A 22,630-nucleotide genomic window follows, 5' to 3' on the forward strand; every position below is an offset into this window, starting at 1 on the left:
TTAAGCCAATCAGACATAACTTTATGACAACTGACATTTTAAGTGAATAACACCGATTGTCTAATTACAAAGGCATCTAAAAGCCGATAGGATATATTAAGCATCAAGTAAACTTGTTGTCCCCAAAGATGATATATTGAAAGCAGAAATATATGGGCATCTCAGTTTGTTGTGTATGGGGCTGTGTAGCCACAGAGCAGTCAGGGTACCCATGATGACCCATATCCACAATCAAAAGCAATGAGCACATGAGCATCAGAACTGGACCACAGGGAAATGGAATAGGGTGGCCTGGTCTGAATTAGGTTTTCTTTTACATCATGTGGATGGCTGGGTGCTTGTGGGTCACCTTCCTGGGGAGCAGATGGCACCAAAATAGAAGAAGGCAAACTGGCAGAAGCAATGTGATGCTTTGGATGCAGGCGACCTTGGATCCAGCCATTCATATGGATTTTATTTGACACTTATCACCTAACTAAATATTTTTGCTGACCAAGTTCATCCCTTCATGGAAACAGTATTCCCTGATGGTTGTGGCCCCTTTCAGCAAGATTATGCATCCTGCCACACTGCAAGAATGGTTTGAGGAACACAGCAATGATTATGAAGTAGTTGACTTCAATATTGTCCAGATTTCAATCCATTAAGAATCTGCAGGATGTGCTGGAAAAACAAGACTGATCTATGGAGGCCCCACCTCGCAACTTACAGGACTTAAAGTGTTACTAAACCCACAACAGAAAAATCAGTCTGTATATGCAGCATAGCATGCTTGTTATACTCACAGAAGAACTTAAGGGGTTAATCCTCTGCAATGGTAAAAAAAGCTGTTTTATCCTGTATGCATAGATCCTCCCCCTCCTGCACTGTCTATCTTGGGAAAGCCAGCTAACACAGGCAGAGTAGCCGACCTGCACATGCTCAGTTGTGTCTTTTATGCAGGAGAGAACAGTTACTTGTTCTCAGAAATAGCCAGGTCACATGATATTGACATCACACATGTGGGCGTGTATAAAGGCTGCAGTGGAAATCTACACTTTCCTGAACTCTCAACAATGGAGCAACTGCAGTTTATCATGTGACCTTGGTATATAGATAATCCAAAAAGGTATATAGTGCCAGTATTTTAATGTAAAAAGAAGATTTACAAGCTGCGGGCACCGTGGGGGGGGGGGGGGGGGGGGAATTGAGTATTACTGGTTTTAGTAACACTTAAAAAAAAAATCTGCTACTGACTGCTTGGTGTCAAATAGCAGAGTATACTTAGGTCTAGATGACTCCATGTCTTAATGGGTCAGGGCTGTTTTGGCAGCAAAAAATGGTTCCTACTCAATATTAGGTGTAAGATCATAAAGTTACAGCTGATCAGTCTATATTAAAGAACAATGCCACCCAATACAGTATACTTCATTTTGGACAGAGTGGGTGCAAACCTCCTTTTTGATCATCCTTGCTGTCCAGGTGCCCATTGAGAAATGATATAGGATGAGCACTGTTGAGCAAGAACAAACTTTTTGTCGTAGGTAATAACAAAGAGTTTGGCATTTCAGCTTAGCTTACTACAGGTCAAGATCATGTTGGACCCAGGAAACAGAACTTTGCCAGTCTCACCTAAAAAAAAGGGAAGACAAAAAGGGGGTCAGCCAAGCCCTGCAGCGGTATGCCTAGAATGGAAATATTTGTTTTGGATGGAGCTGCTTTTTTAAAGGGTGGCGGGCACTCCCCTCTGACATGGGGAGCCTTTTAGATGTTTGCATACATGAGCACCTGAGGAGCATTTTAGCTGTCAGCTTGTATCACTGTTCAATGGCTTGCATAGATGTGCAAGCATAGCATGCTTTCAAGTGTAATCAGCCTGTAAGTCCGTTTGAGATATTTCGGAGTTCCTTCAGGAGCACTTCTAACCTGAATTTAAGCGCCTCCTAAGTTGGGAAAGCAAGTTCAGAGTCAGACACAATCAAAAGCCAATGTACACGGATCCTATTGTAGTTTAATGCCTTGTACACATGACCGGACTTTCCGGCAGACTAAGTCCGAAGGGATTAGTCTGTTGGACAATCTGAACATGTGTGGGCTAGTCCGATCGTTTTTCTAAAAAAAAAATCTGATGGACCTAGAAATAGAACATGTTTCAAATCTATCCGACAGACTACAATTGGGAAAATCGTTCGTCTGTGTGCTGGTCCGACGGACCAAATACGACAAAAGGGAAGCTATTGGCTACTGGCTATTGAACTTCTTTGTTTAGTCCCGTTTATAGCATCACATTCAAAACAAACGGACTTTCGAACTGACTTAGCCCGTTCGTTCGGAAAGTCCGTCGGAAAAACCGCCGAACCTAGTCTGCCAGAAAGTCCGGTTGTGTTGTGTACGTGGCATAAGTGTAGCTGCATTAAGGTCCTTTTACAAATCTCACTGGGGTTCCAAATAGCATGCATTTTACTTGATTCGTTCCCTTCCGTCGACCTGTATACATCAGTGCCCACGTCAAAAACAGATGAGCCGCCTTGAAACTAAAAGATCTACTCAGCGCATGTGACCACTTTGATTTGAGCCACACTCACTCTGCTCTAATGCAGTGTGTATGGTTTCATGCCAGGGCTTTCTTAATGCAAACATAGTAAGGGTTTAGAATGTACATCTGGAATCACCTTAAAAGTCCACAAGATGTTCTGCTAATTTAACACATAACAGCATTTTTCTTTTTTATTGCTGCCAACTGTAAAGGACTACTGGGCTGAAAACATAAAAAGGCAGTAAATATTGGTTCAAACACCTAGCAATGTCCTACAGCTCAGGTGCCTTAAAAAAGTCAAACTAAAAAAGGAAAAAGGAAACGGAACGCAGACTCAAGAATGTTGAAAAGATGGCATTTATGCTGAATAAGGCTAGCTAGATTTAGAACCGTTTCTAAGTCATCTCTGCTCTAAATATTTAAGCCCTATAGTTGTCATATGGAGACAATACACTTCCCTAGAGACGTATCCAATCATTGTATTTATCTTCAATGACAACAAAAATTTAAAAATAACTTTATTCCTGGGGCAAACTGATTACTATAGAGCATTCAGCAGCCAGGCAATTCAAACTATCTTCTAGCTTCTAGCAGACATTTAATGGACTAGATAAATATGCTTTCAATGACAATACTTGAAAAAGTTCACAAACATGAAATACAAATGTAATGATTTTAGGGTCACTGGTTACCATTATCCTAGATCAGTGATGGCGAACCTTGGCACCCCAGATGTTTTGGAACTACATTTCCCATTATGCTCCACTACACTGCATAGTGCATGGGCATCATGGGAAATGTAGTTCCAAAACATCTGGGGTGCCAAGGTTCGCCATCACTGTCCTAGATAATTACCTTCTCTGAGTTAAAAGACAACTCCAACCATATTATACAAGCAAAGGATATACTGGCTACAAGAAATACTCCTACTTTTGTGATCCACCCACCCCTACTCTCCAATATGAAATTAAAGAACAAGAGGGGCGGCAACACTTTTCAGATCCTGCAGTCCTGTTGACACTGTGCGAGCGGCTCATTTTGTGTCTGCATATTTGGACAATGGTGACACTCGCCTGCGTTCTCTTCCTGCTGTAACCCCACCTAATGACCCTGACCTTCAGCCTATTAGCTTACAGAGCAGCCCCACCACCGCAAGCCTGATTTTATCTTGCAGGTGTAATATGGCTGGTTCATATAAAGACAGATTTCCGATGAGTACACTCATGATTGAACACATAAGTATAAACTCGCGTGAGGTTTACTGATCTGTAAACGTAAAATCAGTTTTAGGGGAGAGGGAGAGAGAGAGGGAGAGGGAGAGAGAGGGAGAGAGAGGGAGAGAGAGGGAGAGAGAGAGAGAGAGAGCGCTCTCTAGAATAAATATATATATATATATATCTGCTTTGAGTCTCTCCCTCAACCCCTCCCTCTGTCTGTTCAAGGTGATCTCATCCCCACCCCTCTCCTCCTGCTGCTCTTCCCTGTGGTTTGAAAATACCATTGATAAATAACTGGAATTTCCTCTGTTTTTTCAAGATATATAAAGTACTGCGTGTCAGTTTTTTTAATTCTAATCCTAAATACCCTTTTGCACAGCATCGATGTGCAGTCATGTGACCTTCCTCTGCTGGCCGGCTAACGTCAGAGGGGTCTCTCAGCCCCTCCCTCTGCATTCCTTGGATCGGGGAAGCAGAGATGAGGAGGACATGTGGCAGCACAGAGGTGCTGTGAGAGAAGGTATTTAGGATTGGAATAAAACAAAAAATGACACAGACACATAGCACTTTTTTTCTTGATAAAACAGAGGGGATAGCAGTTATTGGTTATTCTGAGTTCAACACCACTTTAAAGCAGAACTTCACCACTTTAAACCTTGTTTTAACATTTCTTCAATTACTTTTTGGTTTCCAGGCCTAGGCAAATGATATTACAAATACCAGGAGTCTGTAGGAGGAGAGGAGAAGTTTTCTCAGCCAAGCACACCTGCCTGCATGCCTGAGCTAGGGGGCAGATGGATTCCAAAAAGAAAATGCTATATTAATCAGCCTTACTCAAGGTGGCCAGAGCAAGAAATGCTAAGGAGTGTTTTGCAATGTGATTTCTCAGCAAAATAAAGCTTGGAGACATGATACCCATATTAAAAATGAATGATATAGCCATTTTGGTTTGTGGTGCTTGGATGCAATGTAATTCCTCTTTAAGTTGCACGTTAAAAGGTATCACTTAAACTCCAAACTTTCTGTATTAATCAATGGCTAGCATTATATAAGACTATACTACTAGATATCTAAAAAAGAAAAAAAATGCTGTATGTATTAAACCAACATTACATTTTCATCAATGCTAGTCCTAAACATGATAGGATTTAGATTCTACATGGCAAATACCATGAATTAAATGTTTGAATATGCCAATATTCTATAGATTTTCATATATTAGTAGCAGCTACAACTAGGTTTAGTGATACAAAATGCTTTACTCTTACTTAAATCCAAACAGTGACTTCTTCCATCTAGAAATGAAAAATATAAATGAGTAACATCAAAAGTAATGATATCATATTCAGAGGTCTACATCACCTCTAATTTTACCTTGTATCATACACATCCGAGTTCAGATCAAACTTGTATGTAGGCTTAAATTTTAAGGGACCTTCCATAAAACCTTGCAGAAACTGTTCTTTTTTCTTGGCAATATTTAACTATAAAGTAGTAAGAAAAAGAATCAATGCAATTAAGCCAACACAAGAAAAACACTATAAAGTACATTTACATAAACATGGTGTGATAATACCCACACAAGCTTATTTAGAGATCACGGTACTATTCTAATTGTACAGTACACAGGACTTGCATTCTTTTTTTCCTTTTTTAAGTTTTTCCCTGAAACTTCTATCAGGATTTAATGGCTTATGCCCTCGGCCATCTAGAATTTTTTCAGATTGGTTATTCTTGGTGTTTGCTGGCCATTGTGCAGAGCTGCTCTGTAATGTTTGTGTCACTGGATGCTGTATTAGGGTCTCATCTTGGAACATAGAGCAATGTCTGTAGTTAGCCTTAGGGTGCTATTCAGGTCCAGGGCTTTTGTCTATTTTTATGGTTCTAAGTCCCCAAAAACCTCTTGAGGTTACATCCACGGCGACAGCTGAAGCTTAACACTCTACTATATTTAGAATCATGGATATGGTAAGACAGGGTTTCCCTGTATAGTTACATTGGTTCCTCCCTTTTACGAACACAATTTGCAGTGTGCAATTATACTATTCTACAAGTAGAAGATGATTTGGATGTTAATTGGTTTATTGTGTACCCCTAGCATTTTGTTTCTAAAATTTCTTAGTGCAAGCAGTTTAAACTTGTCGTTTTTGTCTCCTCCTGTCCAGGCTTCTCAGGTAAATAAGGTATCTCACCTCCAAGATGACACATTCTCTCCTGCCTTTGCCACTGAAAACTCACACAGAACAATGGGCACTACTGGTCCCATTTTCTAGAGAGACACAGCCATGGGAACAGGGTCAGCGCTTGGCTTATATCGGCTCCTATATCCAGACGCATACAACCTCATCCATTCCATTCTTCATAAACTTGAGTTTCCAACTGGAGACCACCCACTTAGCAATGGCAGAGCACAGGCACAACGTAGCTGGGAAAAAGGGCTGGATAGCATGTGTTCTGTGTTTGTGCCAGTCTACTTCCAAGACATGTCAAGTCATTTCATTTCTAACTTTGCTCCCTTCTCACTTTTTAACTTCCAATGTGCTTCAGATCAAAAGAAAGCATATTTATTGACTGCCTTGCACCATCTTTAGGAGCAAGAAATGGTTGCAGCAGTTATTTTGGAAGAATAGTTTTAAGGTTTCTATTGGAACCTACCCACAGTCCCAAAACCAAATGGGGGTATCCATCCAACACTAAACAAAATGGTAAAGGATACTAATGCGCACAACCAAATATCTACTACCTATAAAAAGCCAATATCTAGAAAATAGTGAGAAGCTGCCAACATATAAAAGTGATCTCTGCACAGTTTTAGGATTAGTAATTAATGATATGTGGCGCTACCTCACCTACTATACTCCTTAAATTAAATAAAAAATCCTAATTAGTGAAAAATAGTGATACCATTATCACATATAGTACAATAAATACCGTTAATAATAAAGTGCAAACAATGTAGTGGCCGCTATTAGAGGTGAGAGGCTGGGGGAAACAAAGGGCGCACCCGAATCACACTGAACACGGAGCATTGGTGGATTTGCACTGTTTGAAGTGAATTGCAGCCAGTTTTTTGCATGTTCAACTGATAAAACTTTTTCATGAAGATTATCCATTACTTTAGGACGTGTTAATTAATTATTTTATTTGGTGGTCACATTATTGAATCATTCAATTAATGTAGAACATGGATGCACTTTGGAAAGTATTCAGCACTTCACTAGCATATTGCACTTTATTAAGATGTTTTTGCACAATATTGTGGTATATGTTTGCACTATATTTAGCTGATTTGCACATTATTTCGGTATATGTTTTGCACATTTATGACTGTTTGCACTTTATTATTTTTTTTAGCAGAAAGAGGTTTGCACTTTATTATTAACGGTATTTATTGTACTTTATGTGATAATTAATGGTATCACTATTTTTCACTAATTAGGATATTTTATTTTAATTTAAAGGAGGATAGTAGGTGAGGTAGTGCCACATATCAATTACTAATCCATCCAATACCGCACTTAAAATCTTTCAATAATTTACTTTGTACCAAAATTTTAGATGGAAACAAAATATATCACTGCTTCTCTAAAGTTAGTGGAATTTCTGGCATCAGTAGACAGATACACGTTTTGTGTTTTGCTGTGGAAGACCAACAAAACCAATTTTTAGCACAAACATTCAGGCACTCCTCTGCATCCAGAGCATTCACAAAAGTGCTGGCCCCGCATTTGGCTCTTTTACAAACCCAGGGCACAGTCACCTAAGCAACCTCCTACTGAAGGTCTCCTCAGACATAAACCTCTCTGTTGTTATAAGTAGAAATGAAGGCAAAACTTTGTTTTGCATTTTGTATACAGTAAAGGAGGTTTATGACCCCTTTTTCTGTGGCACATGGAGGAGATTTCCCTTCACTTCCTGTCCTATAGTCACAACAGGAAGTAGAAATCCCTTCAAAGTGAGAGAAATTCATGGAGGTCGCCAAGATCACCAGAACTAGTATACTCATTAGAAGATTTCCCCTTTATTCCTGTTCGGATGACCACTCAAAATCTGGGATTATTTTTGACTCTTCAATCACCAGGACAAATAGATAGATGAATCTCCCCAACAGGTAAACCTGACAGCGATTCTAATCCCTCGCTGCTCTCTAGAGCTAGAAAAGGTTTTATCTTAAAGAATTCCAGATATGGATATTGTTACATAGCTTAACATTACCAATCAGAGAACACCTGGCATTCATTGAGAAATTGCAAAGCGGTCTCTGTGTGGCACCTGTGCCAAGTAGGTGACCTCCTGTATTCAAAATGCAACAGGGCAGCTGCTCAGCACAAGACCCAGAAGTTAGTGGAGATCACTGTAGTATTGGCGTCTACTACAGCAGTGCTCGACAAAACCCGGTCGCCAGGTCGCATTGGCGACTAGAATCAGCGACCTTGCGCCTGGGGCAGCATAGCTGGGGGTATCCCGTCTCCGTGGACCCCCCCCGCGCGATCGCGTCGGGCCGCGCCGCAGGCGGCCGGTAATTGAGCCCCCGGCTTTGAGGCCTTCTGTGATCCTATGGTATATATATATATTTTTTTTTTTTTAATTATTTATTCTAACACCCTAGAGAGTAAAATGGTGGTCGTTGCAATACTGTCTGTCACACCATATTTGCACAGCGGACTTACAAGCGCACTTTTTTTGGGGAAAAAATTTTTATTTAATAAAAAAAAAAAGACAACAGTAAAGTTAGCCCAATTTTTTTTTTTTATATTGTGAAAGATAATGTTACGCCGAGTAAATCGATACCCAACATGTCACGCTTCAAAATTGCGCCCGCTCATGGAATGGCGACAAACTTTTACCCTTTAAAATCTCCATAGGCGACGTTTAAAAAATTCTTCAGGTTGCACGTTTTGAGTTACAGAGGAGGTCTGGGGCTAGAATTATTGCTCTTACTCTACCGATCGCAGCGATACCTCACATGTGTGGTTTGAACACCGCTTTCATATATGCGTTCGCTTCTGCACGCAAGCTTGGCAAGACAGGGCGCATTTAAAACAATTTTTTTTTCTTATTTTAACTTTTATTTTTATTTTTTTCACTGTTCTTTTAAAAAAAAAAAAAAAATGTGTGTCACTTTTATTCCTATTACAAGGAATGTAAAAATCCCTTGTAATAGAAAAAAGCATGACAGGTCCTCTTTTATATATGAGATCTGGGGTCAGAGAGACCTCACATCTCATATTTACACTAAAATGCAATTTAAAAATGTCCCTCTAAGAGCTATGGGCAATGACTTGGAGACGGGTGGGGGGCTGGGGGCTATCTTCCCCTCACTCGTCTCCATGTCAGGCCAGGGACAGGTCTAGATCGCCGTCACGGACCTGGCTCCTAACTTTTTTAGCTGGCTCCTAGATTCCAAGCAAATTTGTCAACCCCTGTACTACAGTGATCTCCAACTTCTGGAGGGATTCCACAAATACGGTATATGCATAGTTACATTGGTCCAATCTGGATCTGTAAAAATAACCACACTTGGATTTTTTTTTCTTTAAGTTATACTTTAAAATAGCATTTAAAATGGTATCAGACTGATGGGGAATCCATACCACCTAGCTCACATACCTGACATGCTAGGCTCAATGTGCACATTTGTCCTTTTAATTTGTCAGTTCCCACTCTCTAGGGATATTTCTCTTTACTTTGTGTGTTGGTGACAACATTATCCCCAGGACAGGAAGTGAGAAGTAGTCTTTAATAAGGATACAGACAGAGCTATTTTAGTGCTGTTCCGTGTCACTGATTCTCCACAACAAAACCTCAGACAAAAATTAAAACCTGACAGAGAATCTGACCATACATGCATGCACACACACACACACACACACACACACACACACACACACACACACACACACACACACACACACACAATTAATGTTTATATATGAATGCTGTCTCACCAACTTACCTGATCCTTTTCCCAAAGTAAGCTATATCGGTTACCGTTTACCACTTCTCTAATAAAGTGGATTCCAAAGTCGGCAATTCGAAAGTTCAGGTCCCCGAACCAAAACACTATACTGTTTAATAGAGGATGAACCAGCATTAAAGAACATCAAACTAAATACATAGGGGCAGTAAAGCATCATATTCTGCACAAAGTCAGCTGTGCGTTACTCTTAACAATCTTATGTATTTTCTTCCTTGAAAGAGTATAATATCTTGACGTTAAAGAGTAGGCCCACTTTTGTTGAGATACAAAAATTCCCCTCTGGGTGATCTATGTACATTGCAGAGATTTTAACAAACGTTGTTGCAGATTCCTACCTTTTGTTATTCTGAAGAAATAGCTGTTTGTCTGTGTCCATGGGCACAGTGAACCCCTATGAGAGTGATTTTTTAATTATCAATCAGCTACTGCACTTGCAGGGTTCTAACGAGGAAAGTGGCAGGGTCTAAATCCCTTTAGACTTGACTTCCCATTGGGAGTATATATATATATATATATATATATATGAAAGCTTAAAATTGGCCTGGTCAGGAAGGGGGTGAATGTGCCCGTATTGAAGATGTTAAAAGCAACTTAACTGTCAAAGCAGCTTGGCAGCCACCTAAGACTTTGTAATTACCGTAGTTGTCTATGGAGCCAATCATAAATGGCAGCTATTCTTATTCTGGATTTTATCCTTATTTGCTATAACAGTCCAAAAAAAAAATTGTGACTAAAAACAACTGGATCATTACACACCACAGAGGAGGCAATATTTATTCACATAAAACACCAGATAGCACTAATAAACTATGATTGAATACAAACTGCACATGTGTCTGAAGTCACATCCAAAGCAAGGTGTGCCCCAACCCCCAAATCAGGGATATGCAATTAGCAGACCTCCAGCTGTTGCAGGACTACCAGTCTCATGAGGCATAGCAAGACTCTGACAGCCACAAGTATGAAACCCAGAGGCATGATGGGAGTTGTAGTTTTGCAACAGCTGGAGGTCCACTAATTGCATTTTCCTGCCCTAAATGCTTCTCTACCCGGACCCTTCTTTCCCACTTTTCACCCCCTTATCTGTCCAGCTGGGCAAAAATACGAGTTCAGGTACAGAAACTTCATATCTCAACCATGAGCTGAATCATGTTTAAAGACTGACTTTGTATGAAATGCTGGGCTACTTGTTCATCTCGTTCAACTGTGCTACATTTAAACCTTGACAATAAAAATACTGAACAGAATAAAAATGCTGCACATCTAAACTTACTCATGATCCAAAATTCCACCAATGCTTTCCCCGTCAAACTGCTGGGCCTCCAGCATCCTCTCAAAATCATCCAGCCTTTGGTTAGTATTCTCCATATGTGCAGGCAAATGGCAGTTCATGAAGCACAACATGTGTCCGTATACAGACATACGCACAGTCACGCCTCCTTTGTTACCCTTTATAAAAGCAATAAAAACATTTATTTAAATACTACAATCGCAGTACAATGATAATCAATACTATGAGTCAAAAAAAAACTTCTTAAGGCAGAAAACTCCTAAGGTGACCCTTTACTTCTCTTCCCATGCCACAACTACCAGACTTGATCTGTAAATTGTGAAGTACACCTGTCTTAAGAATACCATATGGGCTACCACTGCTGTCTGAAAATGCTACTTTCCTGGCTGTGCCTGCCTTTCATACCAGACACTGACCTGAGACAAGCAGGTAACAAGTAAAAAAATCTGTAAAATAGCAAAATTCTTTATCTCTGTACTTGTTCCAGGCCAGTGACTCAAAGTAATAATAGCAAAAAGATGTAAGTAACTAGGATTTTCAGGGCAAAAAATTAAACAATGAAAGCCCACATATTTCTGTCGATTAAGGTTTTCTGTATGAAGGCAGAATGGGGCCCTAGGCAAAGTAGCAATTTTACCCCATCCCTTTGACTGGCATTGATGAGGATTGCAATAGCCACAGAGAAGCCTTTCCATTTGCAATTTCTGTATTGGTATGACCCCATTTGTGAACTGACAGGCTGACAGGGGGGGGGACTGCCAGACCACACTGGCAGCCATTGGCTCCCAGCACCAATCAAATGCTGGTGTTCCAGCATGCCCTTTCGGCTAGCTTCTGTTGGACACGCTGATGTACACATGGGCTAAATATTGTCTGGTTTCTGTTGAACTGGCTGATATTCGGCCTGTGTGCCCCAGGCTTTACTATTTATTATTGACAGATCACTCACCCAGTAGCCATACAGTCCAGTGCGAATGTAATTGGTACGAATGTCCTGTACAAAGGGAATGTGCTTGTGCTTTACAAAGGTCAGTAGTAGCAGCCCCTGCATCCGAATTGAAGAAAGCTGAAATAAATGAAAGCGATATGTCAGAGAGACTGCAAATAGACCAACATGTTTGTTGTAGTATGATCATTTTACAGATAAAAATAATATATTGATCAGGGTTGCTGACAGGCAAAATTAGGCTTTAAAGAAATCAAGCTGGGCTCCATTGCTTTTTTTTTTTTTTGCAAAAATATATGAACAGGTTCCTTTACTTATTGCAAGAGTATTAATATTAAAATGGCAGAATTAATAAGATTCCACATAGGCCATCATTAAGGTTCCTTATAAAATCTAGTGTAGTGTTAAAAGTTCTATCTAATGCCAAGTTTATTATAAAAAAAAAAAAAGTCAAAATATCAGCGATTTTAGCGCTTGCGTAGGGGTCATGCAAAAGCAACTTCCTGTCTTTTACTGTAGCCTATCAAATGATGGAACCAAATTTAGTAAAATTACCAAAGCAACCAAATGGTTAATAAAAGTCATGCAGCAATATACTGGTCAATTTCCTGATAGCATTTGGCAAACATATTGACTTTATTATTAGAAGTCCTGTTATATTAGACTAGGCAACAGAAGTGTCAGATCTACTAAGTTCGACATTTAAAGCAGAACTAAACTCTCTCAATCAATATTAACTAATTTTATACCTGATGCCCAGTACACACGATCAGAAAATCTGATGCAAAATACAGTTTTCAAAGCAATCGTACGATAATCTGATCCTTAGTACACAGCTTTCGAGAGCCAATCATGACAGTTATTATTATACAGGATTTATATAGCGCCAACAGTTTACGCATTCATGAGTGTACCCGTATTACACAGAGATAGATATTTTCATAGGGCAGAAGATAAATAGCCGTATCTTTAGTAAGACCATATTTACTAGTATACTTTCTCTTTTTCTATCTCATTTTTATACGTGGCTAATAGATGGAGGAGAGACAGATGTACCTCCCATCTCTTCATACCGGTTGGTGTTGGTGAGTAGATCTTGAGTTTCCTTTTAAATAGCCTGGAGCCTTTATATTGAATGTAAGAGGATATAATAATCCTCATATTGTCTATATGTGTAGATCAAGAGAAGTTTTACCAATTTAACTTGGTAAGTGTAAATATTACCACATAGAGATAGAACTTTGATTCATATAGAATGGCATTGCCCCCCCCCCCCCCCTATAGAGATACCAGTTATGGTAATTTACATAACCTTTATTATAAATCATGAAAGGTAAGTTTTAGATAAGTGACCTTTTGGTACGTAGGCAAGAGCACCCTTAACTACTTCTAGTAAATTCACACGCTGCTGCATTCCAATAGAAGAAAAAAGGGAAATATAAGTTTGTCCTCCATCAACCTGTAACACTGTCAACTGCATGCAGTCTGCACAGACCAGCACTGCCCGCCATAGAGATGTGGTTTATAGAACCACTTGACAACATGACCAATTTTTTTCAAGCAAAGAATTAAATATAGATACATACCTTTATATAACCTAGAGGAGCCAAAATGTCCATAAGAAAAATACTCCATGGGTCATCAAAGGCCAGATCTGATAAGAAGTTTACTATCTTTGAATTCACTTCTTGCAGTCTAAAATAGACAATATTAACAATGTAGATTTGAACTGAGATTTTTATTTTTTGTTGTAGGTTCACACACATATATGTACATCAGTATTTGGCACAGTGTCATGTTCACGCTCCTTATCTGCATAGAAAAGCACAAAAGACAACAAAAGACATATCTGCTGTGAACAAGCTCTAAAAGACAGGAGGCTCAATTTACTAAGCTATAATACATGTGTTATTTGCCATAACGATCTTTTTTCAGTTATCTGTCTGAAATTCTCAACTCTCAATGCTTCAACTAAGATTCATTAGGGCAACTTTGTTAATCAAGCCATTTGTTGTCATTTTTCAAAGTGTCAAATTACAAATACCCCAGCATGGGGCATCAAGAGTCAAATATTGTAAATACGGGACTAAAATCGACCGGTTCAACAGATGTGCGGACACCAGTCTGGCCGACTTCTGTCAAAAAGGCATGCTGGAAAACCAGAATCTGATCAGTATGCGATCGCTGACCGATGTGTTCTGGCTGGGGGCAGTCTCTGTCACAACACAACAGCTCAGCGGGGAGATCGCTGTATTAACATCACATTGTTGGTACAGCAGCTCCTCCCGAGCGCCTCTGTTTTTTTTTGGCTCAGCCTGCTAGGATGAATGAAAGAAAATGAAAGAAAACTGATAGCATGTACCATGTATTTACCATGTATTTTAGCGAACTATCTGGTACAAGTATCGAAGCACATTACATGGATTGTACATGTATTCCAATATATATATCTCCCTCAGAGTGAATGACTTTTGTCAGAATAGCCCCGTTGGGTCAATCACTGAAAATATCTGTTCGATTAGAATTTTATTGGTAATTAGGGTTGCACCAATACCACTTTTTTAAAACCGATTACAAGTACCAATACTTTTTTTCAAGTACTGACCGATACTGATTCTATACTTTCTTTAATGTCATGTGACATATATATTTTTTACACTGCTTTTACTTTTTTGGGGTTGGGGTGGGGGGATTGGACGGTGTCAGCTCCTTCCTCAGCTCTCCATCCTGACAGATCAAAGACGGGGGGGGGGGGGCGGAGGAGGAGCTGGGAAGGACACAATCGGAGATGATCGGTGGGGGCAGTTACAAGCACCGATCTCCCTGACAGCCACGGGAGGGAGAGGAGGAGAAGCAGTTGTCAGAAAAGCTATACAGGGAAATTGGTGCTTGTAACTGCCCCCACCGCCGATCACCTGTGAGGCTGTCTGGCCCCCCTGCTACACTGATGATGCTGCGTGTACTAGCCTCCTGCCAGGTATCGGGTCAAGCATTGGAGCATTTGCAGGAGTACAAGTACTCCTGCAAATGCTTGCACCTGTCAGTATCGAAAACCTTTCTGTATGCAGGAGCCCCCTTCGGCCCCCCTAATACTTACCTGAGCCCACTCTCTATCCAGCGACGTACATGAGTGCCTTGGCCGTGCTTTTGTCCTCTACCTCCCGATTGGCTGAAACACAGCAGCGGCGCCACTGGCTCCCACTGCTGTCGATCAAAGTCAGTTAGCCAATTAGGAGAAAGAGGGACAGGGCCTAACCGAAGGATGGAGGACACGGAGGTGGAGCGGAGGACGACACGGAGGGGGAGCGGAGGAGGACACGGAGGGGGAGCGGAGGAGGACACGGAGGGGGAGCGAAGGAGGACACGGAGGGGGAGCGAAGGAGGAGCGAAGGAGGACACGGAGGGGGAGCGAAGGAGGACACGGAGGGGGAGTGAAGGAGGACACGGAGGGGGAGCGAAGGAGGACACGGAGGGGGAGCGAAGGAGGGGGGAGACAGGGGACAGTCTGGGATGACTGGTGCGGCGGCGTGGGCCGTTACAAGCACCGATCTCCCTGTATAGATTTCAATAATGCAGCTGAAAGCCACGAGAGGGAGAGGAGGAGAAGCTGCTTTATTGAAATCAATAACAGGGAGATCAGCGCTTGTAATGGCCCCCCACCACACCAATCATCCCCTAACTGCCAAGGTATCGGATTAGGCATGGGAGCATTTGCATGAGTACAAGTACCCGTGCAAACGCTTGGTATCAGCACAGATACCGATGCAACCCTATCGAGCATGAAGCAGAGCCTTGGTACAGTGGACTTATATATTAAAGGGTGTTTGATTGCACTTATATTGTGCAATTTATGTATGAGACATTTTTTTAATTTTCATTGCTCCTATTTCCATTGATGTTTTATTTGGACTATAGGACTGACCTCTTTTGTATTATTCTTATATATTAAAGGGGTTGTAAAGGTAAATATTTTTTCACCTTAATGCATTCTATGCATTAAGGTGAAAAAACATCTGACAGTGCCGGCACTCTGAAAGTCCCGGACTCGCCCCCGACGTCCTCTTTACCGCTCAGCCTGGCCGCTGATTGTCTAGAGTGGATAGATTGAAAGCAGCGCAGGCACTGGCTCGTGCTGCTGTCAATCACATCCAATGACGCGGCGCGCTGGGGGCGTGGCCGAGTGATACAGGCGGCGGCTATAGCCGCCGGCTGTATCGCGGGAGCGTGCCCGCAAGTGCTTCTCACCATGCGAGGGAGCTCGCATGAACGTGAGAAGTACTTGCGGGAGGAAGCCAACACAGCCGCCGAGGGACCCAAGAAGGCGAGGTTCGGGGCCACTCTGTGCAAAACGAGCTGCACAGTGGAGGTAAGTATAACATGTTTGTTATTTAAAAAATAAATAAATAAAATAACTTTACAACCCCTTTAAATTAACTCTGTTGAAGCTAACAAATTCTTTATACAGTGTGATGTTATGGTACCAATATTGAAAAGTCTATTTTTGAATTTATTTCAATGTACAATACACATATGTAATTTACATCTCTCCTTTCTTAATAAAATTGTATTGAACTAAAACCTTTGGTCTGGAACCGCTTTACCACCTCAGTGCCATGTCCTCATCCTGTACAGGTTGAGAACCATGAGGAGTGTGAAGTACAGTCCATTGTTGACTCCCGTAGGTTCCGTGGGCGCGTACAGTACCTGGTGCATTGGAAAGGGTACGGTCCGGAGGAGCGCTCTTGGGTCTCATCCTCGGACGTACATGCCCCTGTCCTCCTCCGTGATTTCCACAGACGTTTTCCTCTCAAGCCTGGTGGTCTTCCAAGGGGGGGGGGTCGTTGAGGAGGGGGTACTGTCAGGGCTGGGCTAAGCCCTTCCTTCTCTGAGCTGGCCGCTCAGCAGTCGGGTAATTGCCAGCTCCTATCTCTCCACACTTACTCAGCTGTTGATGATATCCTGCTCATCAGTCCTGCCTACTTAAGCTGTCCAGCCCAGATGATCTCTGCCTTCGCCTTAGTCGACATCACAGAGATGCTCTCCTGCATTCCTGTAAAAAGACTTGCTTGGCTGACATCCCTTCTGGCTCCAGATCCTGCTTGCTGTTTTACTACGCTCATCTCCGGCTCCCTGACGTTTCGCTTGTCTGACTACCCGTTTTGGTTCCTGAAATCTGGTTATGTTTTGACTACGTTTGTTCTATTTATTTTTATTATTAACCACTTGAGATCCGCGCTATTGCCAAATGACGGCATTAGCGCGGACCTACATTTCCAGGACTACGTCTATTGACGTCGTCCTGGTTACGAGCGGCCTGCGCGCCCCCTGAGGGGCGCGCGCGGCGCGCTCTGTGATCGGCGAGTCCATGAGACTCGCCTGATCACCGATCCGTGTAAGGGGTCGATCCCGACCCCTTATCACGTGATCAGCTGTCAGCCAATGACAGCTGATCATGTGACAGAACGGAGCCGGTAATCGGCTATTATTATTAGAAAAAAAAAGCCGATCACCGGCGGCCGTGATCGGGACATCAGTCCCGATCACGGCCAGCAATACAGCTGACCACCTGCCCCCTGCCAGTGCCCACCTGCCCACCGCAGTGCCATCCTGAATGAAAGTAAGTGCCCCCCATCAGTGCCACCCAGCAGTGCCCATAGTGCCCCCAGCGCCACCCACAATGCCACCCACAGTGCCATCCAGCAGTGCCACCAACAGTGCCACCCACAGTGCCCACAATCTGCCGCAAAGGTGCTGCACCCCAGTGCCGCCCATCAGTGCCCAGCAGTGCCGCCCATCAGTGCCCAGCAGTGCCACCTATCAGAGCCACCTATCAGTGCCACCTATCAGTGCCCATCAGTCCCATCTATCAGTGGTACCTATCAGTGCCCATCCGTGCCACTTATCCGTGCCACCCATCCATGCCATCTTATCTGTGCCCATCTTTGCCCATCAGTGCCGCCTTATCTGTGCCGATCGGTGCCGCCTTATCTGTGCCTATTAGTGCCGCCTTAACTATGCCTATCAGTGCCCACCAGTGCAGCCTATCAGTGCCCACCAATGCAGCCTATCAGTGCCCACCAATGCAGCCCATCAGTGCCCACCAATGCAGCCCATCAGTGCCCACCAATGCAGCCATCAGTGCCGCCTAATCAGCGCACTTCAATGAAGGAGAAAAATGACCCGTTTGCAAAATTGTATAACAAACTATTAAAACATGATTTTTTATTTTTATTTTTTTGCATCTTTTTTTGTTTGTTTAGCAAAAAATAAAACTCCGAGCTGTAACTAAATACCACCAAAAGAAAGCTCTATTTGTGGGAAAAAAATGATAAAAATTTCATTTGGGTACAGTGTTGTATGACCGCGCAATTGTCATTCAAAGTGCATCAGCGCTGAAAGCTGAAAATTGGTCTGGGACTGAGGGGGGTTTAAGTGCCCAGTAAGCAAGTGGTTAAACAAGTGTGATTTAACTGTACTTCTGTCTCTGTCTGATTTCATGGTTTCTGACAATCCCATAATTTGTAGAGGCTATAACATTTGTGCAAACCAATCAATATACCCTTATTGGGATTTTTTTTACCGAAAATATGTAGCAGAATATATATTGGCCTAAATTGATGAAGACATTTTTTAAATCTTTTTATTGGGAAGGTTTTATAGCAGAAAATAGAAATATAGATTTTTTTCAAAATTGTCGGCTTTTTTTTGTTTATCGTGCAAAAAAATAAAAACCACAGAGGTGATCAAATACCACCAAAAGAAAGCTCTATTTGTGGGGGAAAAAAAAGGACGTCAATTTTATTTGGGCATCAGTGTCACACGACCGTGCAATTGTCAGTTAAATAAGTGCAGTGCCATATCACTGGGATTAACAAAACAACATTCTCACTGAATACACAGTCAGGATCTTCCTTGTTTTGCACCTTACCGTCTTCTTGCATCAATTTCTCATTTGGCAGAGTGTGCAGAAGTAGAGCAATCACAGCCCATGTGGAGTACAGCTGTAGTACTGAAAACAGGAGAAATGTGTCCTTGGAAGTCTGTAAAGCTCACCATACGCTATACAATTTGACTGTACAATCTCCTTTACCATCAAATTTGTAGTGCAAGAACCTGCCTGATTGCATACAGAGCGATTGGTTATATATAGTGACTATTATATAGTTTTGGTTAATCTAAAAGGAGATTCTACATATAGAGTGGCCAGTTTAAATACAAGCTGGCACACTCTGTTTGCAGCAGACAGAGTTTGAGCTCACAGTGCCTCTCCCTTTTTGTCAGAAGCACTGACCTTAATGGACAGCTTGGAGCCTTGGACCAATGGCACCATTGGAACCAGCTGTCCAATAAAAATGCTTCAGTGGAGGCTGTCCTCTCACTGCAGTGTCATAGAAGATGGCATGTATCTAAAAGACAAATGCTCTCTTCCAGCCCAGCCCTCTTAGCTAGAAGGAAAAAGCATGAGTTTATGGGTATAAAATGTACCCATAATCCTATGTTTTTCTCACACAGTTAAGAGGGAGAATAAGAATCTGCTGCCTGCCAAAAAGGTACTGCTTTAATCAAGCTAAATCATAATTATATGCTATATGTTATATACATTGTTTAGTGTGTAGCCACCTTTATACATCTAAAATGAACAGGTCAAGCTTTTTGTGCCATTAATTTTTAATGGCACTCCAAACGCAGAAGCAAACACACATTTTGCCACATTAAACAAATGAATGACTAATATAGCAAAACACACACAAAAAAACCTGCAAACCGCAACACGCCACAATGTCCCACAGGTTACTTTGCTGTGTGGAGGGCAACATGTTGAAATCAATGGGCTGCCCTATGCATGTCGGCGGAAAAATGAGTCAAACAACGTGCGCTCCCACTAGGCTAGATGTGAATAGGGCCTGAAAGTGAAATTGGTGTGTTCACATAACAAGAAGGCTCCATTCACATCTGTGTGTTTTCAAAAGAAGCAAACTGCACAGAAAGCATGCACTTTGCCACACGTTTTGGAAATGCACTGCAAGTGCCATGTGCATTAAGGATTAATGGCACCCCAAGCGTAGGTAGAAGGCGCGCATCTGTCGTGTGACAAACACGCTGCAAGTTCACCAAAAAGCACAGTAAAAAAATGCGCCACACTCTATTCAAAAAGAAGTTCTGCCATTTCTTTGGTGCGCGTAGGGCAGCCCAATTAAGTGAATGGGCTACCCTATGCGTGACACCCCCAAAAAATGTATGTGGGAATTGGACGATGTGGAGATGTAAAGGGGCCTGACAGCTAAGTGTCTCCATCCACTCCCTCCTATGTACTTGTTTAAAAATGGGCATACACTATGCAATCTGATTATACAGTCGCTCTACAATTTTCTTTAGATTTACCAAAACTATGGAATAGGAGGACCCACCTGAACAATCTATTCAACTTGTATCAAACCAGACAGGCTCTACACAGCTAATTGCAGATCTAATGGAGACTGTACAACAGGGACGTGTAGTCAGGGGGGAGGCTAATGTGTTTTTTTTTTTTTTATGTTCATGACAGGTGAGACTCTGCCTCACCTGCCATGAACACATACAAAAACAAAAAAAAAAAAAAAAAAACACACAATCAAGCTTCGAGGGTCGTAGTTTCGATGACCTTGGGTCACAGAGACCCCAAATTTGGGGAGGTAGGTAGCTGAAGTCCTAACCCATCACTTTTCAAAATTACCAGGGGGCTACTGCCACCTATAGTTCTGGAGATACGGGGCTTCTTGTGGAGCCCATCAAAAGATACATATAGAGTGGCCAGTTTAAATACAAGCTGGCACACTCTGTTTGCAGCAGACAGAGTTTGAGCTCACAGTGCCTCTCCCTTTTTGTCAGAAGCACTGACCTTAATGGACAGCTTGGAGCCTTGGACCAATGGCACCATTGGAACCAGCTGTCCAATAAAAATGCTTCAGTGGAGGCTGTCCTCTCACTGCAGTGTCATAGAAGATGGCATGTATCTAAAAGACAAATGCTCTCTTCCAGCCCAGCCCTCTTAGCTAGAAGGAAAAAGCATGAGTTTATGGGTATAAAATGTACCCATAATCCTATGTTTTTCTCACACAGTTAAGAGGGAGAATAAGAATCTGCTGCCTGCCAAAAAGGTACTGCTTTAATCAAGCTAAATCATAATTATATGCTATATGTTATAACATAATTTATTATTTATCTATTTACTGTGATATTGCTGGTTTGAAGTTATAACTTCAAACTTCAGTAATTTGTTAGTTAAGCCACCTGCTTGAGTAAAGTTTTTGAAAATATAGTAAAAGTATCTCTAAAAAAAAAATATATATATATATATAATAATTATTTGTATATTACTTACTAAGTGGTAATTAACCACTTGCCACCCAGGCCAAGTCTGACACTTCTCTCCTACAGCATTATTTTTTTGCTAGGAAATTGCTCAGAACCCCCAAACATATATACACACACACACACACACACACACACATGTTTTATGGTACACTGTATTTGCGCAGCAATTTTTCAAACACTTTTTTGGGGAAAAAATTATGAATTATTAAAAAAAAAAAAAAAAAAACGGTCATGGCGTATGTAACATGTGTCCATTTGGCTCTTATACTAGCCAGTGCCTCACCAGCCACTGACCTCACTGCACGTCCCTGCTGTACAATCAGATTGTACAGAAAGTCTGCAAAAATGCAATAAGAGGTGTTGTAGTAAAGAGAGAAGTGTGGTCCAGACTGGTAAGCACGCCCTATTCTGTGATTATTATTATTATTCAGGATTTATATAGCGCCAACAGTTTGCACAGCGCTTTATGATGCACTAAGGCAGTGCATGATGGGAGCAGATCTACAGCAAATTATGGCAGCAGAAAAAAAATTTGAAAAATAAAAAGAAACTTCAAAATTTTAAAGAGTCTGTGGAAGAGCAAAGTGAACATTGGGATGGCTTGGGCAGAAAGGACATTAGAAAACACTTCTATTTATTATGAAAAGTGAAATTCTGCCTGAAAAGGTGAGCTTAGCCTTTAAGTAGAAATTCATGCATCAAGGCAAGCAAATCAGGAAGGAGAGACAGGTTTATAACCAAAAGATACTATCAAAAAACTGAAGCAATGCTAGGAGTGGGAAGGGTTATGCTGGGCAGTGTCACGCTTTGCTTTTTGCCAGTGTCCAATCATCTGGAGGTGGAGCATAAACCACAATCACATCATATCATCACCATAAAGAATTAACCCTCCTTTGTTCTTTGATGTACAATTAAGAAATTACTTTTGGTTTGTGATCTGCAAAGGATTTACTAATTAGATGCTGGGAAAAAACTATACATAGATGTAAGAATATATAATATTGAAAGATACCGCTACTTTGCTACAGTTAAAGTGTTACTAAACCCAGGACACTGCATTCACTATATCTGGTCTCCCACAGTACATGGAAATGCAATTATTTTAGTAAATATAAACTGCTAAATACCTTTTGTGATCAGCAGTATATAGCAGTCTTGTGACTTCTATCAGTGTCTGGCCGAGCACTGGTTAAAGCTTGTAGGAGGAGTTTTCATTCTTCTCTGACTGCCCTATGAGACTGCATGACCCCTTTCTATCTGGACAGTGCTGATTGGCCTTGTGCTGATCACATGCATGCATGCATGTGCAGCATTCCCCCAAGGTCCT

At 41.6% G+C, this 22,630-nt stretch overlaps 1 protein-coding gene across 3 annotated transcripts in view; it reads right to left on the bottom strand.

Moving 5' to 3' along the window:
- The window catches only part of INPP5K (inositol polyphosphate-5-phosphatase K), a 97,769-nt gene that overhangs the window by 21,660 nt on the left and 53,479 nt on the right, over positions 1 to 22,630 (bottom strand). For 2 of the 3 annotated variants that reach the window (XM_077480555.1, XM_077480551.1), the window contains 6 exons: positions 13,536 to 13,644; positions 11,953 to 12,069; positions 10,986 to 11,161; positions 9,689 to 9,800; positions 5,107 to 5,216; positions 5,001 to 5,027 (listed from right to left, as the gene is read on the bottom strand). In XM_077480555.1, the coding sequence (XP_077336681.1) occupies positions 5,001 to 5,027; positions 5,107 to 5,216; positions 9,689 to 9,800; positions 10,986 to 11,161; positions 11,953 to 12,069; positions 13,536 to 13,644 (651 nt within the window). The remainder of the gene's footprint in view (positions 1 to 5,000; positions 5,028 to 5,106; positions 5,217 to 9,688; positions 9,801 to 10,985; positions 11,162 to 11,952; positions 12,070 to 13,535; positions 13,645 to 22,630) is intronic. The other variant, XM_077480554.1, reaches the window with a different exon arrangement.

This window comes from Lithobates pipiens, unplaced genomic scaffold (assembly GCF_037356315.1).
Source record: "Lithobates pipiens isolate NorthernLeopardFrog02 unplaced genomic scaffold, aLitPip1_a1.2 Scaffold_16, whole genome shotgun sequence".
NCBI classification, from domain to species: Eukaryota; Metazoa; Chordata; class Amphibia; order Anura; family Ranidae; genus Lithobates; species Lithobates pipiens.